This window comes from Stigmatopora nigra, chromosome 12 (genome assembly GCF_051989575.1).
Source record: "Stigmatopora nigra isolate UIUO_SnigA chromosome 12, RoL_Snig_1.1, whole genome shotgun sequence".
NCBI lineage: Eukaryota > Metazoa > Chordata > Actinopteri > Syngnathiformes > Syngnathidae > Stigmatopora > Stigmatopora nigra.
In genome coordinates, this window is record NC_135519.1 from 14,081,033 (window position 1) to 14,107,535 (window position 26,503).

At 46.3% G+C, this 26,503-nt stretch overlaps 1 protein-coding gene across 4 annotated transcripts in view; it reads right to left on the reverse strand.

The window, feature by feature from the left end:
- Positions 1-26,503, reverse strand: part of LOC144205243 (pro-neuregulin-3, membrane-bound isoform-like) — a 79,774-nt gene that overhangs the window by 21,204 nt on the left and 32,067 nt on the right. For all 4 annotated transcript variants that reach the window (XR_013328034.1, XR_013328033.1, XR_013328032.1 and 1 more), the window contains exon 2: positions 7,562-7,691. Coding sequence is in view for 1 of the 4 variants with exons in the window: in XM_077729468.1 (XP_077585594.1) it covers positions 7,562-7,691 (130 nt within the window). In the remaining 3 variants the exon portion in view is untranslated. The remainder of the gene's footprint in view (positions 1-7,561; positions 7,692-26,503) is intronic.

Here is a 26,503-nt window from a genome sequence, read left to right on the forward strand (position 1 = left end):
CGACAACGAATGTTAACACTTTAATTAAACAATGGGCTAATCTGGTTAGTCTCACTCGTCCGACGCGGGAAAACACGGACCCGGGATCGTTATCGACGCCGGTGACACGGCGGATTAAAACCAGATTATTGCGCTCCCGTGTCGGATTAGCGAGAGATGGGAATTTCCGACTTTGATGATATGAGAACCTTGGCGTCAAACGGCCGCAATGTACAAGTTAGCATGTCCCTTTCAGAGAAAAAAAAAACGTGTTACTATCCAATGCTAAAAATCACTTTTTCCAAGACATGCTAGCATAGGTTAACTTAGAAAGTGCCCCAAAAATAACATTAACTACCCTGACTATATACTATTTGTTCATTTTGATTGATTAACCTAACATTTTAGCATTTGTTAGCCTTTCTTCATATGTCTGTTAGCCAGCTAGCACACCAGGGTTCTATAACGTACCTTAAATTTGCGTTACCAATTTGACCTTTGGTCCGAGTATTGCTAACAACCATAAACAAACACAATGAATCCAGGGAGCGTCAACCCAAAGACTTGAGGAGGTAAAGTATACCATCTTCACCTGTCGTTTGCTAGCGAGAGAATTAGCCGCCTACCGATGACAAATGAGAGGATTAATTAGCAATCGCGGGCTATTAACGAGGCTGAGACGGCCAACGTCTGCGTGAAAGTGGATTAAACTCGTCTGAGGAGTCGCTAACGGCTAACGTGGAGGCTTATCTTGGACTGCCCACCTCGTTGGCTCGGCCACCCGCAGGACAAAATCGGCATCTATTTGGAGAGCCAATTAACTGCATTCTTACCCTCAAACAGTCCAAATACTTTTTTGGGGCCTAAAAAAAATCTCCTATTTTCATTTCTCCCCCAAAATATCCACTTTATATTTATTCATTTTTAAACAAGGCCGAATGTCACCCCCTGACCTCCAGTTTGAAAGTCCATAACCTATAGGAATCAAAAATACAAATTCTGAGGACTATTTTGCAGCTGTAATATAAAAAGATCATCTGTATTTAGCATTTGTATTGACTGTCTCTTGTTTTAATCTATCCACGTATTGCTACTAAATGCCAGATTTTCCATCCACTCTTTTCACAAGCACACTGGCGGCTTCCATAAATATTCATCACGCTAGGTCACTTCCTGTCCTCGGCGCCGACGGAGAAGGCGAGAGCGAGAGACCGCTCCGTGGCGGGCCCCGGGGGAACGCCACGGGGGTGACCTGGTCCGACCGGAACCTTCACCTCGTCTCCGGCGCCCAGCGCTAAATATTCCCGGGAAGCGTCCGAAGCCGAGCGGGCCAGACGACAGACGACGAATGGCGAGCCGCCCGGCATGACAATGACACCCGGACAGACGCGCTACATTTTAAAAATGCCCTTTTAAAATTTGCTTTTCTGCTACGTTGATTGTCAATTTCTTCACTTTTATGCTCTCTTTGTTCTGCCAAATTGGTTTTGGAAATATAAATATGAATACAGAGTAGACTGGACTTTAATATTGTCACTGGACGTTGATGTTGGGTACTACATTGTATGTTTAGCTCGTTTAAATTAAAAAATATATAGTAGAGTACAGGTCGGCCCAGTGGAGGAGTGGTAAGCCCCTCAAGCCTCACAGTTCTGGAGTCGTGGGTTAGAACCCAGTTTCCCCCGGGTACTCCGGAGACCTCCTACATTCCAAAGACAGGCATAGTTGGCTAACAAAACATTTGGATGGATGTCCGATCACGTTCCCGAAGTTTAAAATTAGCATTGACAAATGAGCACGATGAATTCTGCTAGCGGGAAATGGGCCGTCTTTAAACGTGGTCCGGTCACGTCTCGACTCGATTCGCTAGCCATCTCGCTGGTGTCGGGAAATAGCGCTCGGAGATGCAATCGGGCGAGTTGTCGTCAATTAGCCGCTATGAATATTCAGCGACGCTTTGCATCTATTCACACAAATCCGTCACGTGGATTTTCCTGGCGGAGCCGCCTCGCTTTTCCCCGAGCCAATTTGGAAGCGGCGGCGAGGCCAGGCCGGCGAGAGCCGCCGTCCGTGCCGTGGATAATGTCAGAAACTCGGCGAGGGGCTTCATCCGCGGAATAAAGACGATTGGTGATCGGCGCCGCGCTAAAATAACTACGCCATTGATTGGCACGTCGCCCGTTTACGAGAAACGGCGGCCGCAAATTAGGGATGAAATGCACATTGACGCTAACAGATGATTCCATTACGGGACATCGAGTTGTGAATGCCAATCAGTTTGTCGTCCAATCCATTGCTAGCGAATGAACAGATGCTCATTTGCCGTCAATCCCTCCAACTTCAAATGGATTGGATGCCTAACATCGTCAAACGTAGGCAAAGATACGGACTTTCCACACATTGTTTATTTGTGGGCCAGCCCACCCTCCTCCCCATCGGAAAAGACGCTACCCGATACCGAGCAGTGACACTCGATATTTTTTCTCTCAGGCCGTAAAAAGTTTGCTCATCATTTCCAGCTGTAAAAAGACGAGCGTGCCCGAGAGATAGTGGCTCGGAAGGAAAAAAATAGGAGAGAGTGCCGCCCGGCGCCGATATTTGCACTTTTATTTTCCGCCGGCGGACGATCCCTGCTTTCAATTCCCCGCATTAGCCGCAAATCAGATTTTTTATTTGTCGGCACCGCCGGCACGCTCTGTTGTTTAAATCGTCATGGTGGAGCCGAGCCGGCCGGCGACCGTTCCCCGCTTAACGGAGGGCCGCATGCAAATGGAAGCGCTCCAATAAAAGTACGCGCGTGTCTTTACTGTCAAAGACGTCTTTGATGGCCACCAACATTAGCAGTCCGCTTGTGGCGGCGGCCAGGAAGCCCACCGAGCCAAACTTCCGCGTCCGCAGGTGGACGACGTGGAAAGAGAGGCTGGGTTTGAATCCCAATGCTTCACTTGCCCACTTTTCAAACCCAAATGTCTAATTTGGACTTAATGGCGAAACGGATTCCGGGAGCTAAAAACACATCCTATCGAGGGAAAATAATTCAATTTTTAGCACTTCTGCAGCAGAAGCTTTCCAATCTAGAAGAAAGCAACATGGCGTTCTAGAGGAATGGGCTCCACATTACATTTCACAGACGAGCTGGGCCACACCGTCTTCCTCACTTGAGGAAAAACCGACAAACGCCCAATACCAGACTGACGTCAACGGCGCTGAAAGAAAACCAAGTGCACGCTAGGACAAAATCTAGGGAATCGGAAGAGGCGCTTGACAGGAAGAGTTAAGGGGGGCTAGAAGCAAAAAGAAAGAAAAAAAACGCAGGGTGACGAAGGGCATATTGAACGGGCCACATCGATCGCTGCACTGCAGCAGAAACGGATGCCTGGCATGGCACGCCGATTCAATTAAGGGCGGATAATCAGCCTCGGCACACGGAGACCGCCGCCGCCACCGCGCATTTGCATACAATGCAATACAATATACAATGGAGACACTTGGAATGTTAATGCGCGCTGGGGGAAAAAAATTCAACCCTGGCTTATCCACTGGCGGATCACGTGGCGGACATAGTTCTGGGGGCAAGGGTTTGATCCCAGGTGGGTCCTCACCGTGTGAAGTTTGCATGTTCTCATGCGTGGGTTTATTCCGGGTACTCCGGTTTCCTCGCACGTCTCAAAAACATGCATGCTAGGCTAATTGGATGCTAAAATGCGCTTAGCTATGAACTGCTTGCCCTGCAATGCACTGGCGGATGTGTTGAAAACAAGGCATCATTTTTTACAAGGACTGGCGTCTTTTTGCAAAAAGAAAAAAGCGAGCACCGCGTGCTAACGTGCTAGTTCCCGTGTTGGCGAGCCCTTATTTATGCCCGACGTGGTCCTGCTTGCGGTGATGAAGTGGCGCATTAGCGGGGCGCCGTCCCCAATGGCAGATTGAAGGCGCTATTGCAAAAGCTTTTATAGTCCTGTTAATCGCAGCTCAGTCCATACCACGTCCAAATGTGTAAATAGGACATTGATCTCCCTCCCTCCCTGGCTCTATGTTCCGTCTTCCCGCCTTCCTCCATCCCTCAATCCTCCTCTTCCTCCTCCTCATCCGTGCTGGCCCTTCAATAAATATGACTAATGAATTAGTGATGAGAGGAAATAGGCTTAGAGAGGCAATACTGGAAGTCAAGACAAGGAGAGCATCCCTTTCTATCTTTTCCGTTAAGATCCCTTCTTTGGCCATACATCGGGTTAGCTTATAACGCTAGGCCTGCCACCGGTCGACATTTTTTCCCCCAGCTAAATTAAAAACATAGCTATGCTAATGCTTATATGACCCAAAAGCAAATCCATTCCATTTTTTTTACTTCTTCCATCTAACCAAACAAAGCATTGTTATGTCCGATTTGATTCGTAAGTACAAAAATTAGCAATTATCATCTTAATGTGGTGCATGGAGGGGAACCAATGGAATTGTATCGCCACCTAGGAGGCAATAAACACGCCTAGTAACTGGTGTGTATCCACTTTTCATGGAAATTTTCAAAATATTTTTCTTACAAACATTGCACCCGTGGGTCCGCCCGTCTCTCAGCCAATCGTAACGAATTCCACGGCACTGTAAAAGAAAAGATCCCCTCCGTACTTGTAGCTAGCTTTCCGACTGGTTGTCGCGCTTTCATTAATTGGCGACATGACGGGAAATGAAGGCTTTTTTCTTTGATGTGAGTCCAACATATTGAATATTGAATCTTATGGCCACGCGTTTGAATAGCATTTTTTTTTCTTTCACTTTCCGCTCTCGGAGATTCAATTACCCCGGCGTAATGAGTGGTGAACCCCGAGGCTGGAAGCTCTCCTCGCTCGGACACAGCCCGGCTAATTACTCTCTGACCTTCACCGACCGGCGTTAGACTTGCTTCCTTCGCCGCACTTATAATGTAATATTCTAGACTTCTGTTGGATAAAACACCTGCCAACCTATGTTCGCAAACTCCTACCGATTTGACGCCTAGCGCCATCTACGACACAAAGCTAGTGAAGTTATGGCGTCAATTGTCCATGGCAATGTATCTTGCTAAAATCAAATAAAGATACAATTTTGGTAGTTTACAAAGAAAGCTATATTTTCATGTTTTCTATTTTGCATTAAGATAAATGAATTAGCAAAAGGGACTGTTTAGCTCTTTTTTGGGTTTAGGAAAAGAATGTTTTACAAATTACAATTGAAACTAAAGATAAACCAGATAAACAAAACATGAATGTAACCGCTTGGTATAAAATAATCATAAAGCAAATGGCAGGCATTTCAGTGTTTACGCTTTCTTTCTCTAGCCTTTAAAGTGGAGAAGAAAAATGAAATTGTTCTGTACGCCAGCACCAGAATATCATTAACACGCCGTACGCACGTGCCGTCAAATTAATGAGCTATTCTGGCTTTTAAGACCAATAAGGCTGACACGTGAATTTGCCCGCCTCGGGGCCCGTTTCTTTCCTTCCTTTTTTTTTTAGTCTTTTTTTTGCAGCCCGTCACGTGCGTAAGGGCGTGAAATTTCACAAATTTTCATGAGTTCCCGGGATGAACGTCAAATTAACAGTGCCAAATGTCAATGTTGCTTTAGCAGACAACTGGAAAAGACACCTGAGCTGGGCTATATGGCGGAAAATACAATATTAGTGGAAATATAAATACATATACACACCCTAAGCCTATAAGTACATCTTTTTGTGTGTTATATTTATGCCACGGAGACGTTAAAAGACACCAGAGTTGGGCCTTGTTTTCTGGTAGAAAAAAAACAATAACAGAGTACATATAAATAGCTAGCCACTTAGTCAAAATGGATTGGACGTATTTTGCCTTCAATGGCAGCTAACGTAATGTAAACAAAAAAATTTGAAAATGCCAATCTTGCCACCCGATTTCCAATCGGATCGTTTTTTAACGCCTTTAAAACAAAACAAACTGCGGCAAAGCGAAGCGCAAGTCCACCATAGACGTTCTGATCTGGGGTCAAATTCCAAAATAGTGTTCGAAGGAATTTGCCGGCCCAACGTTTGGCTATCGGTCCTCCCTTCATTTGCCGGCGGCGCCCCCCGGACGGAGCGTGCCTCCGCATGGCTCTCGCTCTATTACCGTCGGATATTGCCCACCCCCCCACACGCCCCCGCCTCGGGCGCAGATGGCGAGGAGGAAGACGAGGAGGGCCGCGGCGAGGAGGAAGAGGAAATGAGGAGGACGGCCGCCTGGGAAAACACGCCGGGACGACGGGCGCTTAATAACCAGCAAAACAGATTGAGAAATAGACTAGCACTGATGGAAGAGCAGAATTGAACTGTTTGCTAGTCCTCAAACGGAAACCGCCTTCACTTCAGTGGCGGAATTTGCATATTGCCTGTGTGGCTTTTCCCCAGGTACATTGCTTCTCCACACACCACCCAAAAAACCTGCATGCTAGGCTAATTAGGCGCTCCCAATTGTGCTTAGTTTTGCTCCTTTAGCCCAGCCATTGCCCGGCAACCCATTCAGGGTGTACGGGGTGCCGGAGCTTGTCACAGCTCAGGGCCCGGGTACGCCCCGAATGCACAAACCACTCTCACAGATGTCAATCCCCGGGAGGCGTCATTACGTGGGGTTCACATGGCGTGACATACGTGTGCATGTTAGGTGCAGCTTGCACACACACGAACACCACGAGTGGCTTACATAGGCAGATGTGGAAAAGGACATGCTAAATAGCAACGGATTAAATTTGTAAACAAACGCGGGCGTGTCAATTCCCGTCAAAGGTTAACGAGCGGACTCGCTCGGCTAACTGGAGCGGCTCGGTGGACGCTTCCCTGCGGCGACACGGGAAAAAACAAACGGGAAAAAAAAAACGAAACAACGAAAATGACGAAAATTAATGAGATTTATGGGGGTGAGGAGGAAAGGAGAAAAAAAACTGGAGGTCTGTTGATTCTTTGGCTCAACAGAAACAATTAGCCACGCATTGAGGAGGGAAATGAGTTCATTTGGCATAGTGCAAATGTTTAAAGGCACGTTTACAGACTGGGATCAGATAATTTAGCATTCTTGTCTTTATACCCTCTTAACTTATTTGCTAAAAGATGCATCATCCATTTCAAGTGGGAGAGTGGCAGCAAATTGTCTTGTGGAGGATAGCATAGCATACCTTTCCAGTTACGGCCCCTTTTTCGCGAAGGAGCACAATTGAATGTGACTCACGATCGCCCCCAAGGGGCTAGGAAGAAAAGCGCGGCCCGGCGTCCCGGAAACGACGGCCGAAAAGCTGATTTTCCGGCGTTGGACGGCCATGAGCGATGGCGCGTCAAATCAAGCCGGCGAGTCTATTAATCCCCATTAAAGCTTTGCATTGATCTCACGGCCCAAACCTGATTTGTCTCAATTTGTCTGCGCCATTACGTATCGATCGCTAGTGGCGTAGAGCTGGTCGGGCTCCTTTTGGCTTTTTTTTCCGTCTGTCTCTCTTCCACAATTTCAGCGTCGACCACCAAACGTGCAAATAAAAATGTGGCCTCCGACCGGGTCTGGCGAGTCCTCGTTTGCTCCCGTTTTGGGGTTGTGAGAGTGGACTTACTTGCAGTGCTTGTGGGGTCCGCTGAGGGTCTCGATGACAAAGCATTCTCCCCCGTTGAGGCAGTAGGCCAAATCCTTGTCGTGACAGGGCTTGAAATGCTCCGAGCGCAGAGGCGGCACGGTCGGAGACGCTGCAACGTAAACAAACAGACAGTAAGAAGCCATCTTCAATCACGGCAATACATCCCAATCTGACAACATTTGATTGACTTCAGCGCTCATCGGGCAAAAGTTGCCCTTTGTCGAGGTCGGGAGCAAGTTTGCTTGTCCAAATAGTACGTATGCTTACAAAAGACATTCGTTTGTTTGAGCATTTCAGGTGTCGGTGGTCATATATGAGTGAATAAGGCGGATTTTTGTAAAATAAACTGAGCACTGATTTCTCAGGAACAGAAAATGGTAGCAATCACAAATTGTATTCTATATATATTATCTTATTTTGCGGAATAAACAACTTTGATGAACTGGATACTATGTGAGAAGCACTAAAAACTGACCAACCAATTGAGATATTTCTCCAACACACTTAAGCATTTTTTCTTGCCGTCCCAATACTTTTGTCCACCCGCCCGCAAAATGGCTGCCGGAGATGTCACGTGCACTCATGTCATCTGGCAACGCTACGTCGCCTCCTTCCAAACATTTTCTAATTAGAGCATGAGACGGAAATCCCTGCAGCTACGCGGCTCAGTCTAATTCCTGGATGCTGGCCTCCGGTCCGGATCGGCCCGCCGTTCGTCACTCGGGCTTTACTCTCGCTTCGGTGTAAGCGTGAGAGGAAAGCCCGGAGGTGAGTTACGGAGGACGGCGTGTCGGGACTCCCCCAGGGTGGGACTACATTCTAGCTGGCCTGTAAGGAACTGCAGGACATGCTTCACGCTGGCCTGTATCAACGACACCTTGGACACTGCAGTGACCAGGCAGAAACATGGCTGCCTTTGTACAGCAAAATGAAGAACCCTGCAAATTCAGAATTAAGAAACCTCCCTAACAGGGACTGTCTATTGTTAGCTTGTCGTTAACCTGCAGATAGATGCGCGCTATAGTTCCATATCAACGCTACAAAAGCGCCACAATGACAAGTCGGGATCTGGAAATGTCCCTGACGGGGCCCTAAACTGACGAGCACTATCTGATTTTGAACCCAGAGAAATGAAAGACTTTGGTCCATATGAATGACGCCCCCCGTTGACACTGAAATTAAATGATGAGACCCCCCTAATGGGGACCCCCGCTGTCGCAGGTTAACAGGGAAGCCCCGAGGAATGACAGCTATTACACCAAATCAATGACACACAAGTGAAAGTCCCTTTAAAGTATTTCTGCCAACTAACGGCTGCTAGCTAGCCGCCAGAAACGGCTGCCGTTGGTCCATCGCAATGACGCAATTCTAAGCCTCACAATGTAGGGATTAGGAAAGCTCCCTGGCGGGGTGCCCTACTAAGTGTAGCTGTTTTTTAGAGAACCTCAAGAGACGGGCAGACGGCCGCCGCTGGTCCAAATCAAGGACACCATTAATAAGCACTTGTAAGGTAATTACATGTTGGGACATGGAAATCCCCCTTTAAGAGGCCGCTCTAAGGGACCACGGCTATTGGCCCAACTCCATGAAACAATTACAAACCCTGCACTGACATTAGCATTATTTACTGCGGAAGATATTCTCAAGAGACGGCTACCATTGGTCCATACAACAATGGTGGCCTGGTAGGATAGGGTTGGATTCCATTTGACGGATCAGAAATCAGCATTCATTTCATTTAAAGACATTTGTCTGTCCACCATTTTGTTTTCAGATCCTATTATTGAACGCAACGTTGCTGCTTCCGGTCTAATCCACGTTGGCCTCAAAAGGCCCGTGGGCACACGTCAATCACGGAGCAGGAAAACTGTCCAATTTACCGGGAAGACTGGCGGAGGGATCGATAAAACATCCGAGCCGGCCCGGCTTTCCCGGGGGAACGTTGAGCTCCGTCCGTCCGTATGCGCCTCGAAAATATACAGTAGAGCTTCACACTTTCTCATCTCCATTCACACATTTCCTTCCAAGCCATTTCCAGAGTCAACATCATCCATTAAAGATTAAAGGCACGCAACGCGCTACATTATCAGAGCCCACTACTCCACGCGGGCGACTGTCAATCAACTTGATGGATATGTTGCGCCCAAACTTTCTTTTCGAATGTCACCAAACTCGGAAGAAGTCAATACTTGAGTGGGAAATTTCAGCTTCTGATTGACAAAAACAACAATTAGCTCATTGGGCACGACTGACAGATAGCTATAGCGCCCTCGTTGGCGGCCTGGTCCTTCCAGTCCAATGGAACGTTAATCTACGTCAATGGAAGGCAATGATGCGAGACCGGACAAGAATAGTACATTTGTAAAGACTGCATTTTAGATTTAGCGTGAACTTTTGGACCAGCATTTTCTCTTGTACCAGTGGTATTATTTCCCATTTGGAACATTCCCTCAGCCAATGGCAAAATCCCTCTATATTCATGAACAAGCTGGCAAAAGACGCTCCTTTCCAATCGTGTCTGAAATGTGCAACGGTTGGCTGGCAAAAAAATGGCTCCTAAATAAATCCCCATCATTGGGGCGACGTGACAGACGGCTCAGAATAAACGCCACCATAAATCAAGCCATTAGGCTAGGTAAACAATCGCTAATAATACATTTATCGGCATATTTAACAACGTGGGGAGTGTTATGCGGGTGGGTGGGTGTGAGTGTGTGTGTGGTGGTCTCTATGGGGGCAGCACACTCGGATAATCCACAGCAGCCTCTGCAATGCAGATGCTCGGCAGCGACACACACACACAGATAGATAGAGATATACACACACACACACACACACACACACACAGATACGCTAGCACGCTAGGCTCATCTGGACCCATAAAGGGGCGGTGGCGGCCCTCGGGCTGCGCACAATAAACGCAGGCAAACGCAGGCAAACGCCAGCGACTGGACGGTGGCGGATGTCTCAAAAGATGATGATGTCATCTCGCTGCAGGCCTAACAAGTGGATCTTTTCAGACATGTAACACTAGCCAAAATTAAAAAGGAAATGACAGCCAATACGTTGACATAAAAGGAGAAACAAAAGAATCTCATGAACCATGTGGAAGAGGAACATAAAATTGGCAATTGTGGTTAACCTAAAAAAATATTATATATCCCTGGAATATATAGGTTATTGTAGACTAAACATGGCCGCAACAATTGAAAAATCGCATATAATAACTACATTTTTTTTCTTCAGTGCTAAGTCCTAGTAGCAAGAGTGGCTTCCGTTTATAAGTTAAAATGTGGATTTTCAGTTTTAATAATTAATAGCAGAAAAAAATCGCAAAGAAGTGAATTCGCAATAAGTGAAGACGCAAAAATCAAGGGAAGACGACACATATATTCTAATTCCATTTGTAGGGCTTGCATGGGTTTTCTCCAGGTATTGTGGTTTCCTCCCACATCCCATAAACATGGATGCTAGGCTAATTGGATGCTTACTTTGTTCCACGACTGTCTTTTGTGTCCACTTGTATGGTTTTCTTCCAATGTATGAAAATGCAATCAACCTCCCCTCGACCTTTCCAATCAGGCAATTTGCTATATTTACCGCTTCCATACGGTCTCGCTTCAATGAGCTCGCAAAACCAATCCGAGGCCACAGGACGTGCCTCAAATGGTTTGGTATTCTTTGGCAGATGAAATGGAGAAGAAGAAAAAAATGAAAAACGTAATTAGCCTTCCTTTGGACGACGTGCTAGTTCTTCTCAATGTTTTCCGTGCCAAAAGACATTTGTGGACAATTTACAAGGCCCAATCAAAGAAAATGAACTCGTTGTTTTCCTTTGACCGAACGAAACTGGCCTTTGGTACCTTAATAATTTAAGGAATACGTAAATAAACTGGACAACTATTATAACAATGACTGTGAATAAATATTCTTGAATAATTGATAGCTATAGAAAATGATTTAGGATGAATATTTGCTAAATATTTAATGCTATAGCGGAGACGCTAAGCTAGGTGCGTTGAGAGCTCTTCAAGTCGTTGACAGTGGAAAATATTCAATTAAAATCTTATCTGATCCCCCCCCCCCCTCTTTTGAGTGCGCTAATAGCTCTAAGAGACACTTATCGATAAGATCTGGCATAATGAGCAATGCCGATGCCTGCCGCATGCAAAAGTGGTTCTGCAAAGGTACACAAATTGGAAAGAAATCATTTCTATCTATACATGGTGACAAAACTTTAGCCTTAAAACGTGTTCTATCTCGCCCTCTTTGTGCTATTTGCCCCAAAATACAAAGTAACAACGTACTCTCATTTTCCATTTTTTTTCAATTCCCATTCGACACTTTCTTAATTTTTTGTAGTTGAATGGCCGAGCTGTTCGGCGGGCAAATCCCGGCTAATCCCCAAAGAAGGAAGTCATCCAAAGTGTAAAGTCGGAAGGTATCCGCCGCTTCAATTAGCTCGACGGCCGCCAAAGTAGGGCGGTCCGACTTGCAATGAAAATGGCTGGCCATGCTACACAAGCGGGTGGCCTATTTGGTCCCGTTGTTTGCGAGCGTGGGGGATTTGGGCGGCGCGTAATAGCAGCAGATTTGCCCAAGCCGCACCGCAAAAAGTCCTCCATTATTCATGGGGGTTTGTCGCGCCGCAAAGCTTCGGGATTCCGAAGGCGCCGGTCGACCGACGGTGGACAAATTAGACGGAGCGGACGACAGGGTCCGAGGAGACCCTCCAAAAAGTGTCTTTTTTTGCATGTGACCCCTTGACACGGATCAAAAGGATTGAGCGGGTGGACGGAGAATGGATGGAAAGGCCAACTACTTTTACATAAAGATGATATCCGCCTGCTAAGAACGCCATGGAAATCACAAATGTGTTTTGATATAAAGTGACGTTTCAGGTGACAGAACTTTTTCTACATGGTCCAATTATTACGATACAATTGGTTGAATGTCCTTTGATGGATTGAATAGAAAAGACGTTTAAGACAAACGTAAGTGAACAGAAAGTGATCAGTACGCCATAAGAGAAACAGTAAGAGACCCAAAAATACAGTGGCGCCTCTACTTGCAAGATGAATTGTTTTCATAAGTAGAGCAGTAGTTTATATGGAAATTCTGCAATCAGTTCTTCTCACAGGCTTTCAGAAGATGAAAATGTCATAGCAAGCACCATTCCTAAGTTGAAGACTGTACACAAGAAGATACTGAAAATGACAAACAAAATGAACACTGATGGTTGTAGGCATCCAATCAAACTGGGATCTTGTTGACATGTCATATTTTGTTGGAATAAAAAGTCCAATTTTCTATTTAGCAAGACCACGTAGGGCCTTTTAGGTCAGCCGTCAGGACACGTGAGAGGCAAACGCATTGGGATTTGGAGCCCGCCAAAAGAGCACACTTTCCCTCCCCGCAAAAGCTCCGAGCCATGCGCTTTTCTCCCCCCGATCTTCAAACACACTCCATTTTTAATAAGCTAGCCTGGCTGAACTATGACTTCATAGCATGAATCATTCAACCAAATTCAAACAATATTGAAGCCCGGAGCTCAACAAGAAGACATTTGGACACTTGTCCTCAACGCCACCACGTAAGACTCCAATTGGTGTGTTTGGGACTCGATATGCGCCTATCAAAAGAGCCGCATTTGGCTACGAGCCATAGGTTCCCTCCAATGACTGTCTATGAATCGGGTGATCAAGTGCATGGACTACTACTACAAACACCACTAGTACCACTACTACCACAACCACCAATACTACAGCTACTACTCCAAGAATATTGCTGTTCTCTTGGAGCGATTGCGGAATTTTGCGAGCGTCTGCCGTCCCTCATTTTGACAGCGGGATTAAAAGGTGATTTGTTTGCGTGGCGAAGGGCTTGCAAATGAGATGCAAATCTGCCTCTCCCCGCCTTTAATGCGTTTCCGCCATTTTAACGCCGTCTCGCTCGGCATGCCGTCAAAGTCAAAATGAGTTACAGGTGAATGTAATGGCGCTCATAACGAGGGTCCTCGCGTTATCTCTTCCATTGAGAATGCCGACGAGCGAGCGAGGCTCAGCGCACAAAGTGGCCGCCGGCTGGGCCGCTCGATGGACTTCCCCTTGGTCCGGTGAGTTCCTCACCGGGATCAAAAGGCGGGCCCGGGCCCGGGGCAAAATGGAGACCGTTGGTGGGGCGCCCCGTGTCTCGCAGCTGGACTAGATTGGTTCATTCCGCCCGGCTTATTAAAAGCCGCGGCAGCTGGCTTGGCGCTTCATTAAGGAGACCTCCGATCGAGGAACATCTGATTGGCGCTAGCGGGGAAAAAATACAGATCTAATAACATACATATTGCTTATAAAGTGTCAGACTTTGCCCGCTTTTAAAAATATAATTAAATATCACCCGCACAAATAAAGGCAGATCAACAAAACGTACGCTAACTGTGATGAATAGCCAGGAAAATGTGTAAGGGAATTTTTAGCAAGAAGCTAACGTAGCATCATCCCAGACCCAAAAAGCAGCACGAGCCAGCGCTAACTCTCTGATGTCGCGACCCCAATGTTGTTGTTTTCTTTCCGCCAGCGTCTTTTCCGTCTAATTAGGGCGCCCGCCATCCCGCCCAACGGAGGGAGGCCGCCTCCACACGTGATTACTGGCGCATAATGGATGCTACGCTAGGCGCTAAGATGGAGGCAGAGACCCCCGCCTGCTCCACTTTGTAAGCGGCCATGCATTATTGAGGGCGCGCGCAAGGACGCCGGCGACTAATCAAGCAGTCTGAAGTCAGCCGTGGCTGGCCCATTGCATTTTTCCCATATTACCGGGGCTCCGACCAATGGCTCCTCACGCGCTGTATTTCAATGAGTCTGCTGACCAATGAAAACGAACGGAGCCAGAGTGGTTGAAATGGAAAGTCAACGACCCCAAATCAAGAGAAAATGACCCAAAAGCAACGCAACGTCGGCAAAATCGCCAGGAAGTGACATGGAAAGTGCCACCCAAATGCAGTAAGCGACCCAAAAAGAACAGCTAGCTTGGCAAAGTCACCTGTGATCACTCCTAAATGAACAGGAAATGACCCAGAAAATCCCACAAATGAACTCGACGTGACCCACAAAAAAGAAGGAAAAGTTTACAGAGCAGAATAGCAAGAATTTTGGAGGCCATTTCTTCAGAGTGCAAGTTCAAAAAACAAAACTACTGTGTAAGCCTTCATAAGGCCACTCAATATAACCATTTCCATCCAGTTGGACTAGACAGTTGTTGGGATATCTATCCCCATCAAAGCCAGCCTAAAAGGTCACAAAAATGAAATAATAGCAATAGAAAATTTTAAAGAAATCCTATAGCATTCATTCTCCCATCCAAAGCAAATCGATTTGACGTGTAGCACTATTTTTGGTAGCCAATGAATTGAGAGATTACCCCGAAAGCCTTAAAAAACAAAACAAAAAAGCCCTCATTTGTGCATGAAAGGGTAAATATTGTGCTATTGTGTAATTCCAATTGGTTGGACAATAACAAACGTTAGCAAAAAAAAGTGTTTTTATCTTGAATGTTTTCCTTTGTTAGATCCTATTGACGTATTGAAACAGTGAGCCAAAAGTGAGTGTGCATATTTTTCTGCTGCAGTTGCCTCACACAAACACGAAAGCACGCACACATTTATTTTTATACTTTGTAGCGAGAAGACAGCACGAGGCAGCGGCCGCTGAAATCCCATATGGCGCCCAAGCAGGTGCTTGGCCAAACACACACCATGACTTATTTACACCATCTTTTGTCTTTGCACTCACGGAATCAAAATAGAAATAATCATTAACTAGCAAAGCCTGTCTTAAATACACCTTGTTTTCGCCCTTACCCCTCATTGGATCAAATGTCTATCTTTCTACCAATGTTATTCAAGTTGACTACTTATTTATGAGATATTTTGGAATATTTATTCATGATTTATCATGAACAATGAATTGAATTCTTTTATTGCCATTATACAAGTATGAGATTGAAAACTTCACCATGAAATGCACAAATACATAATCAATGATAATGATAATGTGTTATCATTATTATTGATTATGTATTTGGGCATTTCATGGTGAAGTTTTCAATCTCATTATACATAATGGCAATAAAAGAACTTCATTCCATTCACTGGATTTAAAATATGAAAAGAAGATGAATTGGAAGTTTAACGATGCACCACACGTGATTCATCATGCGTAATTATTGAAACGACTTGACAGCAATAAAATATAAATGTATTTGCACTAATGAAATCAACTTTGCAGACGGAACAAAGAGAGAAAAAGGTCCCCTGAGCGCCAAAAACGTCAGGCTAACCACAAAGCTTTTGTCATATTGTTTACGTACGAAAAATACACATCTTCATTCCATCAGATACATTTGCTATTTTTCAGCAACGATAAGACGAAGCAGACTGCGGAAACGCCATCACGAAGGCGCCGTGTGTGTGAGCGTGTAAATGAGTTGTAGCGCTCTGCTCATCATGGCGGATTACAGCGCGGGTGCCTGCTTGGGCTGCTTTAATTACGTCCGACGGGAACGCCAAGCCGCCAAAAAAGGGGGCCCCCCCACTAGCTCCTCCCAGGCGTCGACCTTCCTTTTCGCAAAACCACTCACCATCCATCTAATAAAGTCCAATTACAAGGTGCATGTTCTCACATAAAAATGGATTAGTGTGTCTTTGATAAGAAAAAATGGCAAAGATCTACAAATCGAAAAACGCAGACAATAGCACAAACTGGAAATAGTACACTATAATCCTCATTCTAATGTCAAAATATTTCAAATTTTAAAAAAGCTACATTTCTGGCCCAAAAATTGACGGTTGTGCCGCCAAATTTTTCCAACATTTGATCACTTGCTATCAGATTGAAAATGTATGAGTTAAAAACTTCCTCTGGCCAACATGTACCTTCCCACCAATGCATTTATCACAAATAGTCTTCCAATCCATTTGAACTGGGACAATCACCAATTAACTAAGCCTCCCACTTCGAGAAGATTGGACGCCTCGCGGCATTAATGGCAAACGATAAGTTAGCAAGGATGTTTGACCAAGCCATAGTTTTAGAGCGTGCAAAAAAACGACGGCTTCTTTCATGAGGGAATGGCTAATTTTGACAAAAGGTTGAGCATTTTCCGACCCAGAATGCACCGGGGGAGACGCAGCCGGTCAGACCAGACTTCTCCTTTGTACACCCATCATCCAAGGTGAGCTCTATTCGGCGCAAAAAGAAAAGCAGAAAAACTGAAAAGCGCGGCAAATGATTCAGCCCGTCGTCTTGTCAGCCTTCGGCGTTCTCGCCCGTTAACGAAGGCGAAGACGAGGGCGCCCGCTCTGAAAGGAGAGGTCGCGGCCAAGGAAAGCGCTCTTTAGGTGGGTGGCTGGCGACGAGCGCATGCAGAACATTCAAAAAGGAAAACAGATTTACTCAAAGAAAAGGAGAAAAAAAGCACGTTTGATCGCCTTTTTTTGAATCCATTTTTTGATGACCAAACAAGTGGAGCTTTTCAATTCAGAGTTTCGGCCCTAAGAAGGAGAAAAAATGCGGTACAGTTGGCCAGAAATATAAATAAATGTTAAAAAAAGCCAAAGCTTTACAGGCTGCAGAGACTCTCTTTTATGGTCAAACTTTTCATTTTGCCAAATAAAAAGGATCCTGTAAAAAAATAATATATCTTTTCTGCGACTCTCCGCAGGGTCAGTTTGGATCGTAAAATGTTTCCTTTGCGCAAATGCGGCACAGCCATGTTAGCTGGAACTGGACGGAAACCTTTAACGGCCATCGACGTTCCACTTGGAACTGGGAGTACTGGGAGAGAATTTAAATTTTGGACATTCTGGACCACAAATCGGAAACGGCGTCATTTTCAGAGATAGTCGTTGCAGTGAACACTCATTGGCTGCCATGGACGTCCTATCCAGTTTGACTGGGAAGGTCGCCAGTGATCAGCGTCCATTCCTCACAGGCCGTTTGGTTATTTGAAGAATAACATTTTGGGATTGGAACCGATTCCCACAATAACTTGAAACTTGCCCTGCTTTTGGCTGCCCTATAAAGTCAATCCGTCCTTCACCGTGATTGACGTGTGCGATGAGCGACGGACGAGCTAGCGCTTCACGCCACATCATTTGTATTTAATTGGCGCTCATAAAATATGCGTGGGCCATAAAAAGCACCAAGCCGAATAGTTTTGGCGGACGTGCGACAGCCGTCAGCATAAGATATTATTAGGACAGCGTAGCGGGCGTGCTAGCAGCCAGGCTAGAAATCTGTTTACATTAGTTACTAATGTTATAATTGCGGCTATGCCGAGCGCTCGGGCGGGACGCTTTTCAGGCGCTAATTGCTAACAGCTAACGACGAACACAAACATATACTATCACTTCTAAATGATCCTTCTGATTTTATGACCTTTGATTTTATGACCCTACATTTAATTCTATCATGTTCTCACTACTGCAATCTTTATCATCATTAGTTTAAAGTCGAACTGTTTCATATTATAAACATTCCCTTTTATTCGTTCTTGAGTCTACAACAACAACAAGCAAAATGGAGTTTATAGTTTGTCAAAAACCAAGGCTCAAAAGGAGCAAAAGTTTCGGTGAGATAGCAAAAGATTTTGCGGTCGGGACATCGGCCGCCATTTTGTAAAGGTTTCACGAAGAATCCGCCGATGAAATATGAAAATGCTCCGAGTGTGAAGCGGTAATGAGAAGATGAAATGACGGAAGATGAAAAACAATCGGTCACGCCCAAGCACGTTAAGAGTTTATTTATTTTTGCGGGTGCTGAGCGAGCCAAACGCAGAAGCGCCGCGATAGCGGGCGCCATTACTCAAGCCAGTCAAGCTCAATCAACGGGCCGCCTCCCCGCCACCGACGGCATATTGTTTGTTCGGCGACGCTAATCGCTGGTGAAATATGACAAAGGCTTTGGCCCACTCAAAAGCGGGAGAAGACGATTGGGCCGCTAAAGCTAATGCTAAGTGACGGCGTTTATGGGCAAGTTCCAGGAAGGTTCGTCAGGTACCCCCACCACCTCCTCCAACATCTGCCCACCTTGATGAATCCAGACCACGTGATAAAGTCCCCCCCCCCCCCCCCCCCCTCCCGAAGGTTAATCGTCAATCCGTTCTCAGTGGCGGCCTCGGCGGGGGTAAATCTGCACTTATCCGTCATCCCGCTCCCCCCGGAGGCCTCGGTCGGCATTGGCTTTTCTCTCTCTCAGGGAGAACGGATGTATTTGCGTTCATCCCCGACCGGAGTGAAATGTCACCCGTCAAAAGCCGCCGTCAGGCATCTCCACCGGCTATATTCTGCCAGCCATGTTTGTTCTACGTGTAGCGCCGGATAAATGAGTGGACGGACGGGAAGACGCATTTGTGCGAAATGGCGCCATCTGAAAAAAGAAATATATATATTTTACGGCACCTGACCAGACTTTGTGGAGCACTTGACGCTTGAGCGGTCCCAAAGACATATTTTTCCACTCTAGTTGGAGTAGCAGTCACCTGATAATCATTGTACACAATATTTTTTGTCCATTCTTTTACATGATAGATATAGCCTCCCTGAGTTTTTATTCTAAGGTCTATTTTTACAATTTTCTTTCTAGCTTTAATGCTTTAGTATAACCGCTAATTCCTGCAATAATTTTGGTGTATTCATTATTTAAATTGGTGTCTGTTTTGAACAATGGTATCTCAGGTTGGCAATAATTTGGTATTCGCGATTGGGACAGGCCTATACGTGTATTTTTTGGCGGCGTTGATATTATCGTATCTATTTGCAAGGGAATGAAAAGCGCATCTCTGAGTGGGGAGAGAGACTCGCGGCCGGCGGCCGGTGGGATAGTCACGGCCCAGAGAGTTCCAAAGTAATGGAGTCTGAGCCCAGAAGAGAAGCGCTGCCCCCTGGGCGTCAAACGGCAGAAGGTGGAAGGATGATGAAAGTGTCAAAATGGCCGCTGGGCCCCGGGGGAGCCTTCAAAAGTAGAAAATGTCCGTCTCTTTACAGACGGCGCTCTTATTACGCTAGTGCAAACACTTTTCCCTACGCGCTTTTAAGTGTCTAATCCCATTGCTCTGATGTTCGGATTGCTTACGGCCCACCGGGGACGGATTTGCATGCCTCGCCGGTCCGCACTTTTCGCCGGACGCAATTCGGGAGCCATGCCGCCGCCGCCATCTCCATTGCAGAGAGTCTTTTTATAGCGTTTGGCTCCGAGGACGACGCCGGACTGCAAACGTCCTCCAGCCCATTGGAAATCTGCATCGTTTTAAAAGGGATTGGATTTTGGGCTGTAAAATTGAAGTGATGATTTTTAAGTATTGACTCAAGTGATCTATTTTTCCCCTTTAAGGCATTTCTAAGGTATTGGTTTGGGACTGGGTATTGGCAGATGCTCGATTACTCGACTGGAGCGCAAAAATATGCCATTGGGACGTCTCCGCATTGAAATGTTTTTCTCCTAACTTTAAAAAAAGGGTGTCGAGATTAAATATAATGAGGCCAATCCCATGACTGGCAAGGTTTGGATTAAAGTTAATATTTGATTTTAAAGACAAGGTTGAATATTTAAGGTCAATGTTGGTCAATGCAACATTTGAGGCTTCTAGAGCTAGGCTAACTGGCAACAACAAAATAGCTCACCTAGAAATAGCATGCTAGTAGACGGCAACATCTGTTTGGAGATGATTTTAAGTGGGTGAGGTCAAAGCATCTGACAAAAGGAAGACGTACTAGGATGTAAACTAACCCTTTTATTAATGGTTGCGTTTCTAAAATCTGGACTTGAAAGTCACTTGCCATAGGTAGTATTTCATAGAGGACTACGTTGGGCCATGATGGAACTAATGAAAGTCTCCAGTCAAGGTAGCGCGGCGTCTTTACTCCCACGTGATTGTTTTTGAAAGTCAAGCGTGACAAATGAAGGCCAGCATCCCGCTACGATGACAAATTTCATCTCGAGTGGAGCGCAAGGCGCCCGCGGTGAGTTTCGTCCCTCCCTCCCTGCGTCCCCGCCCGGGATGGCGCCTGGCACCTTCTGCATTTGCGCTGGGCGCCCAAACGCAGCTGGCTTCGCCCGCCCGCGGCGACGCCGCTCGTCCGCCGTGGTGGCGCCACCCAATCACGCCCTTCTGCTCGCTTATTTATTCATTCAGTTTTTTTTCAATTCCCCCTCTCGATGGGACAACCCGCTCGGCAAGTGCGCCGGTGGGAGCCATATTCGTGTAACATATTCATCAGATGGCTTATGAATTGGGCTAGCAAATCATGTGATACATTCCTCTACTCTGCATGCCGCTTTAAAAAGGTGCCACTGTTTAAGTTCTTCTATCCAGTTTGAAATAGCGTGTTTTTTCTTTCTGAAAGACGGCAGGGGTGCCCGACTGCAAGTCAAGAGTGAAAAAATAACGTCATTTGTTCTCCCTCCACATGCATCATCTCCGCTACTCAAAAGTGTGAACATTTGTGAGATGCGCAGCATTTTTAAGCCGACCGCGCCTTAAAGCAAGACGTGACGGCAAGTCATTTAAGGTAAGGCCGCCGCCGCCACGTCGACTCGCCTCATCTCCACGCGTCTCGCCTCATTGCGTCGCAAAAACAACTCTCAGCCGCGCAGCTGGGCGTAAAAAAAGCTGGGAGGATAAAGGATTAGCCGCTTAGCCCCGCCCGCCCGCCACTGGAGGTGCGTGGAAAAACGCCTCGCCTGCGTCTGGAGAATTAGGTTGCCACGGTTCAGCTCGGCACCCCCGCGGCCACCTTGGCGCCGCGTCATACCAGAGTCAAATGTCAACTGCTCGGGCTAAAGCTCCTCCCTCAAGTGATCTGGCTGCCTTATTGGAATGCTTAGCAATAGCCTAAAAGACCCCTTGGAACTTTTCCACACATCAGATTGGTTTTCCACCAAGTGAAAACATCCCAGCAAAACAAAAACATCTCGGCCAAGTATTCAAAACGATTGGTTGCCATTTTGAAATCGTATTTCGTATTATTTTATGTTTATGAGCGTAGTTATCGTCCTAACCGAATGTTACTTTTCCAAGGGAGTACAAACAATCATACACAGTTTACAAAAGTAGTTTGAAAAGATGAATTGAACTCACCTATTGATCATCACGTCGTCCCATCACAATCCAGCGCAGCGCAGAAGAAGCAAAAAGAGAGAAAAGAGAGAGGAAAGGTCAGTCCAACATCTGGAAGCAAACCACTTCCCGTCGGCGCAGCGGGGCGTTAAACGGCCGGCGTGCAAAGCATTCTGGGAGGGGCGCCGGGCAAATATGACTTGGCGCTTTGCATGCAAAGTAGCGGCGTGACACGGATCCAATTGAGCTCTCCCGCCTTGATTATGCATGCGTTGCCTCCTCCTCCTCCTGGAGAGCAAGGCGCAATCACCTTTACATTCAGCGCGCACCCTCTACCCACCAACCCACCGACCAAGTGACTCCACTCTACATTTTCCCCGCCGCCGACACATCAGACAGCTCGCGCGCTCATTTCCCTAATGCCAACGTTGCATTTATATCATTTTCATTTACGATTTGCAGCTGCCAATCTACACATGGCCAGTCTGGCCAAGCCGCCGGGACGTTTCGCCGCGCGCCGTTCAAACGCCCAAACAGAAGGTTGGGGAAAATGGGTCGTCACCGGTTCAATGAGTGCAAGGTATCGCGGAAAATTTGTCAAAATCACTAGGCAATCGGTATACTTTTTTTGCATCGGTAAATATGGTGAGCACAATATAAGGGATCGCCACCATGACACTGCTACCATAAATAGTGGTTTAGAGACAGAGTTTGCTGCACAAATAACATGAGGGTAAGAATTTAAAACCCAAGAAGACAGGACATTTTGATGAATTGGCCTAAAATAAGCATTGAATGTAGCTAGATGTCAGTCAAGAGTTTTGGAAAAATCAAATTCGAACATCGACTGAAAACGGAGCTATTGATCAATATTTCAAAATACACACTCCATTCACTCGTTTGTTCCCGGAACAACCGTGACAAAAGGCCCCAGAACACATCGTATCTAAGATGACTAGTAAATGACACAGGGAGTTAATATAGCTAAAGCTAAATGGCATCAACTGTTTCAGTGCTGGCAGCTGACGAGTTGAGTCTGGGGAAATTGACTCATTTTAAAAAAAATACTCCAAAGATGACAAGATACGCAAAATGTACAACCACTGTAATCACTGTCTAGGACATTATGACAATTACTTTGTACTCGTGCAGAAGTATGCAGTTATGTGATCAGTGTCCAACAAAAATGAGCATCACTTTTGACAGTAAGAGAGTAAATCAGTCTATTCTTTCCAGTAGTGCTTAATAACACCCGTCTTTTTTTTTTTATCCCCCGGCAATTAAATCAGCATATTTTTGATTAGAGCCCATGATTTGTCCTCCTTTCTCAATTCCAACTGGTATTTCTGTCTTCTGCCTTCCACACTTTGAATTGCGCTAATTGGATTCTCACGGCATGGCGTTACCACGCACGACAATAATGTATTCCAACCACGTCAAATCCTCCCTTTTTTTTCCATCGAGTTGGAGGCGGGAGGCGCGGCGACATGTGGGAAATGTATTCCGAGGGACGGACGGACAAACGGACGTTGCCAATCTTCCCTTAATGGATGGAGAGTGCTGAAAATGAGATGCTTGGCGGTTGGTTGTTTTTCCCTTTCCTTCTTCTGGCTGCTGCAGTCCTATTATTACGGCTGATGGGCCATAAAAGTAACTTTTGTCTTTTGTGGCTCTCCGGAGCCAGCTATGTTTTGCACCACTATCAAATCAATGGGACCGCTGACCTCATTTTGGCCGGGTCAAAATCATATTGATCCGTGTTTGCCATTTGAAATGTCATACCTGGCTCATTTTTCAAGCATGCCAAATTAAATTAAAGCCACTTAAATGGCGGACGTGCTGGATGGACCGTCCGCCGAATAAACGCCAAACTGGATTGGACGTCTATCAATACTTCAAAATAAATGAAAACAGAGGTAGCTCTACTTAGGAATGCTTCCAAGTACATAATGATTCAAGGTACAAAAAGCATGGAACCTTCTTGAACAAATGATGCTATTTCAATGTCAAATCTATGCTTCTGTTAACAAAAAAAAAAAACAAGTCACTTCTGGGAATAAATCATTTTGTAAGTAGAGGTAGCCACGTCCATTTTATAGACACCATTTCCCGTGAATCGCAACCTCTCTGAGATCGAACCCGCGGCTCACTCTTGCTAGCCGCATAACGGTTAGCAAAAGCTAGCCGGTGGGTTGGATTGGTTTAAATGTCATTTCCCGGCATTGTAGCCGGCTACCCGCGGAGTCTAAACGGGCCCAGATAATTAGGCCTTACCTTCCCATACCGACTGACGGTGGCCCACGCAACGGGGGAGCGCCCAAAAATGTTTGCGCTGCAAATCCGCCACCGTTATTTAAGATGAATGAATGGGAGCGGCGCTCTGGCCAAAACACCATCACGCCACTCGGCACATTTCCTCGCGTCATTAGGGAAGGCGCAACGGCGGGAAGAAAAGGCACACCATTCGATGGACTTTGCCTTTCGTCTTTGGTGTCTTGGAGGTGCCATTGAGTTACTAATCCGCTGCTATTTTTGTTCCGCATGCACCAGGCGCCTCCTTTTTTTTCCAGAGCGGATGGAAATCGGCGGACAAATCGATAGATCTGCATGCAACTGGGGCGCACGTGTGGAGGAAACGGGGAGGACGGGAAACTCAATATTTCAGACTCCATTTTGGGCGTAGGAGGCCTGACTGGAATTTCAATCTGATTTGACAGATTTGGAATTCCATTCTGGCGTGCTGGCGCAGATGCCGCACTTAGATGTTCTTCTCGTTATCGGACGTGAAATGGAAGTTGATGCAACTTCAACATTTTGCGGAGTAAACATCTGGCAGACGGCGTTTCTTACGAATTGACGGCTTTCCGACTTCAAATTGACCCGGATTTGAACTCGTCAGTTGTTAGCGCCTCATAAATTGTTGAGGTGGGGTGGCGGTGTCCCCTCAAGCGGCCGTGATGTCATCACCAGTGGTTCTTTCAAGATCAGCCGGCGTGCTTCGGTCCTCGCTGGTGTGCGATAAAAACAAATTGGAATGTCGCCCGCTAATCTCCCTTCTGCCGGCGCTAACCCCAAAGTCGTCATCGTCTGTGGGCAAAGTGAATAGTTCTCAAAAAGCCGAGTCTCCGCAGGCGCTGCAGATTTGCGGGACAGTTGGTGGCATTTCATCCTCCTGCTTAGTGAGTCACATCCAAACAAAACATTCCACCTCCACGGGCACCTCAAAATTCTAACCATTTGTCAGATCAAAAATATGTCGTGCCATTTTCTGGGGGGGGGGGGGGGGGGGGGGGGGGGGGAGTTATAAACTCACTGGCACCACCTGGCGTGCAATCCATTGTGGTTGTTAGCAATGTAGGCAATGAGTTGATAGCGTACAGTGTACAAGTGGTTGGCAAGCCCACTGGGATCTAGGGTTCAATTTCAGGTGGATTCTGACCTCCCCGTGAAGTTTTCACATTGCCTATGTAGATTTTCTTCAGGTAAGAACATGAGCAGAATAATAGATCCGGCTGTCAGTGCTACCATATTTTAGCCCCACCCCTCCCGGAAGAGGAGGCGGGGCATTGTTCTGCCGCTGAAGGGTCAAAAGTCTGAATAAGGTGCTAAGGTTCAGTGAGAAAAGATTCATTTCTGGTCGACAAAACAGAAAATGCAGTCGGCGCACGTCAACATGGGCGAAAGGTTAATTGGCAGCCGAGGGGGCGGTCCCAGAGAGTTTCTCCCCGGCGGCCGAGGCTGGTCGCCAGTCCACTCGGAGCCCCCCCGCCGCCGAGGGTCTGTACGAGAAAAGTACATTTGAGATGGAGATGAAGAGCTCCAGACGGGAACGACGGCTGCCTCGTTAGGGAGAAAATGTGAAGGGCGGAACCGTTGCCAAGATTGATCCCCGGGCTCCCGTCGTCAATCAGTTAGCGACCTGTTTTCTAGCGCAATCTTTCTCTCCTTTGGCTGATTGTGGAATGGCTGTCTGTCAAACGTCTTTCCACCCATCCATCCATTTAATGAGGAGTTTTTTTACGGCCCGTTGATTCCCAAAAAAAATACTTTGTTTCATGAAATTAATTTCAAGGCGGCTTCACGACGGAAGACTCGGGGTCAAATCCAGGTCGGTCCACCTGTGTGGAGTTTGTGTAGCGCGCAAACGATTTGCAAGAAGAACACAATTGTTTTGGATAATATTCCGCTTATCTGGATTAAATGTTGAATAATTGCATTCAAACTGGGGGGAAAGAAAAGTCATTTGAATATACTATTTATCCATTCCGAGGTATTGAATGGAGTCGGCTCGTCTGCAAAACAATGCAATGGGGACGTCTTTACTTTAAAGTACACTTTCTTTTTTTGTAGTATTTAAACGAGTGTCTTATTAAGGGTTGATCACAAAGGGAGACGCTGGAGATGAACTAAAAAAAGAAGAAAAAAAAACAGGCCGCCATTGTCTAGCAAAGAAAACGGAGCGCTATTACGTCTTTCTACCTTTTGCCTGGCATTTACAAATCCAAGCAGATGTTTATCGGCGGCTTTGTGAGTGTCTTCTTGGCCTGGAGGGCTTTGGGAGGGTTTTTGTGAACAATCCCACAAAAACAACGAACAAGCAGCAGCTTTTTTCTTTGGTTTTGGATGATTTATTCATTTGCAAAGAGGAAACGGCTAAAAATCTCTCAAGTCAAACTTGTTCTTCATGCTCGATATTCTCAGTGCGGTGTGGAAACCCCACGGTACGTTAGGTCACTGACCCCCCTCCCCATACCATGACAACAGAGGGAAGAAAGTAATCAGCCCACTCATTACGAGGGAAGACGAAGCAGA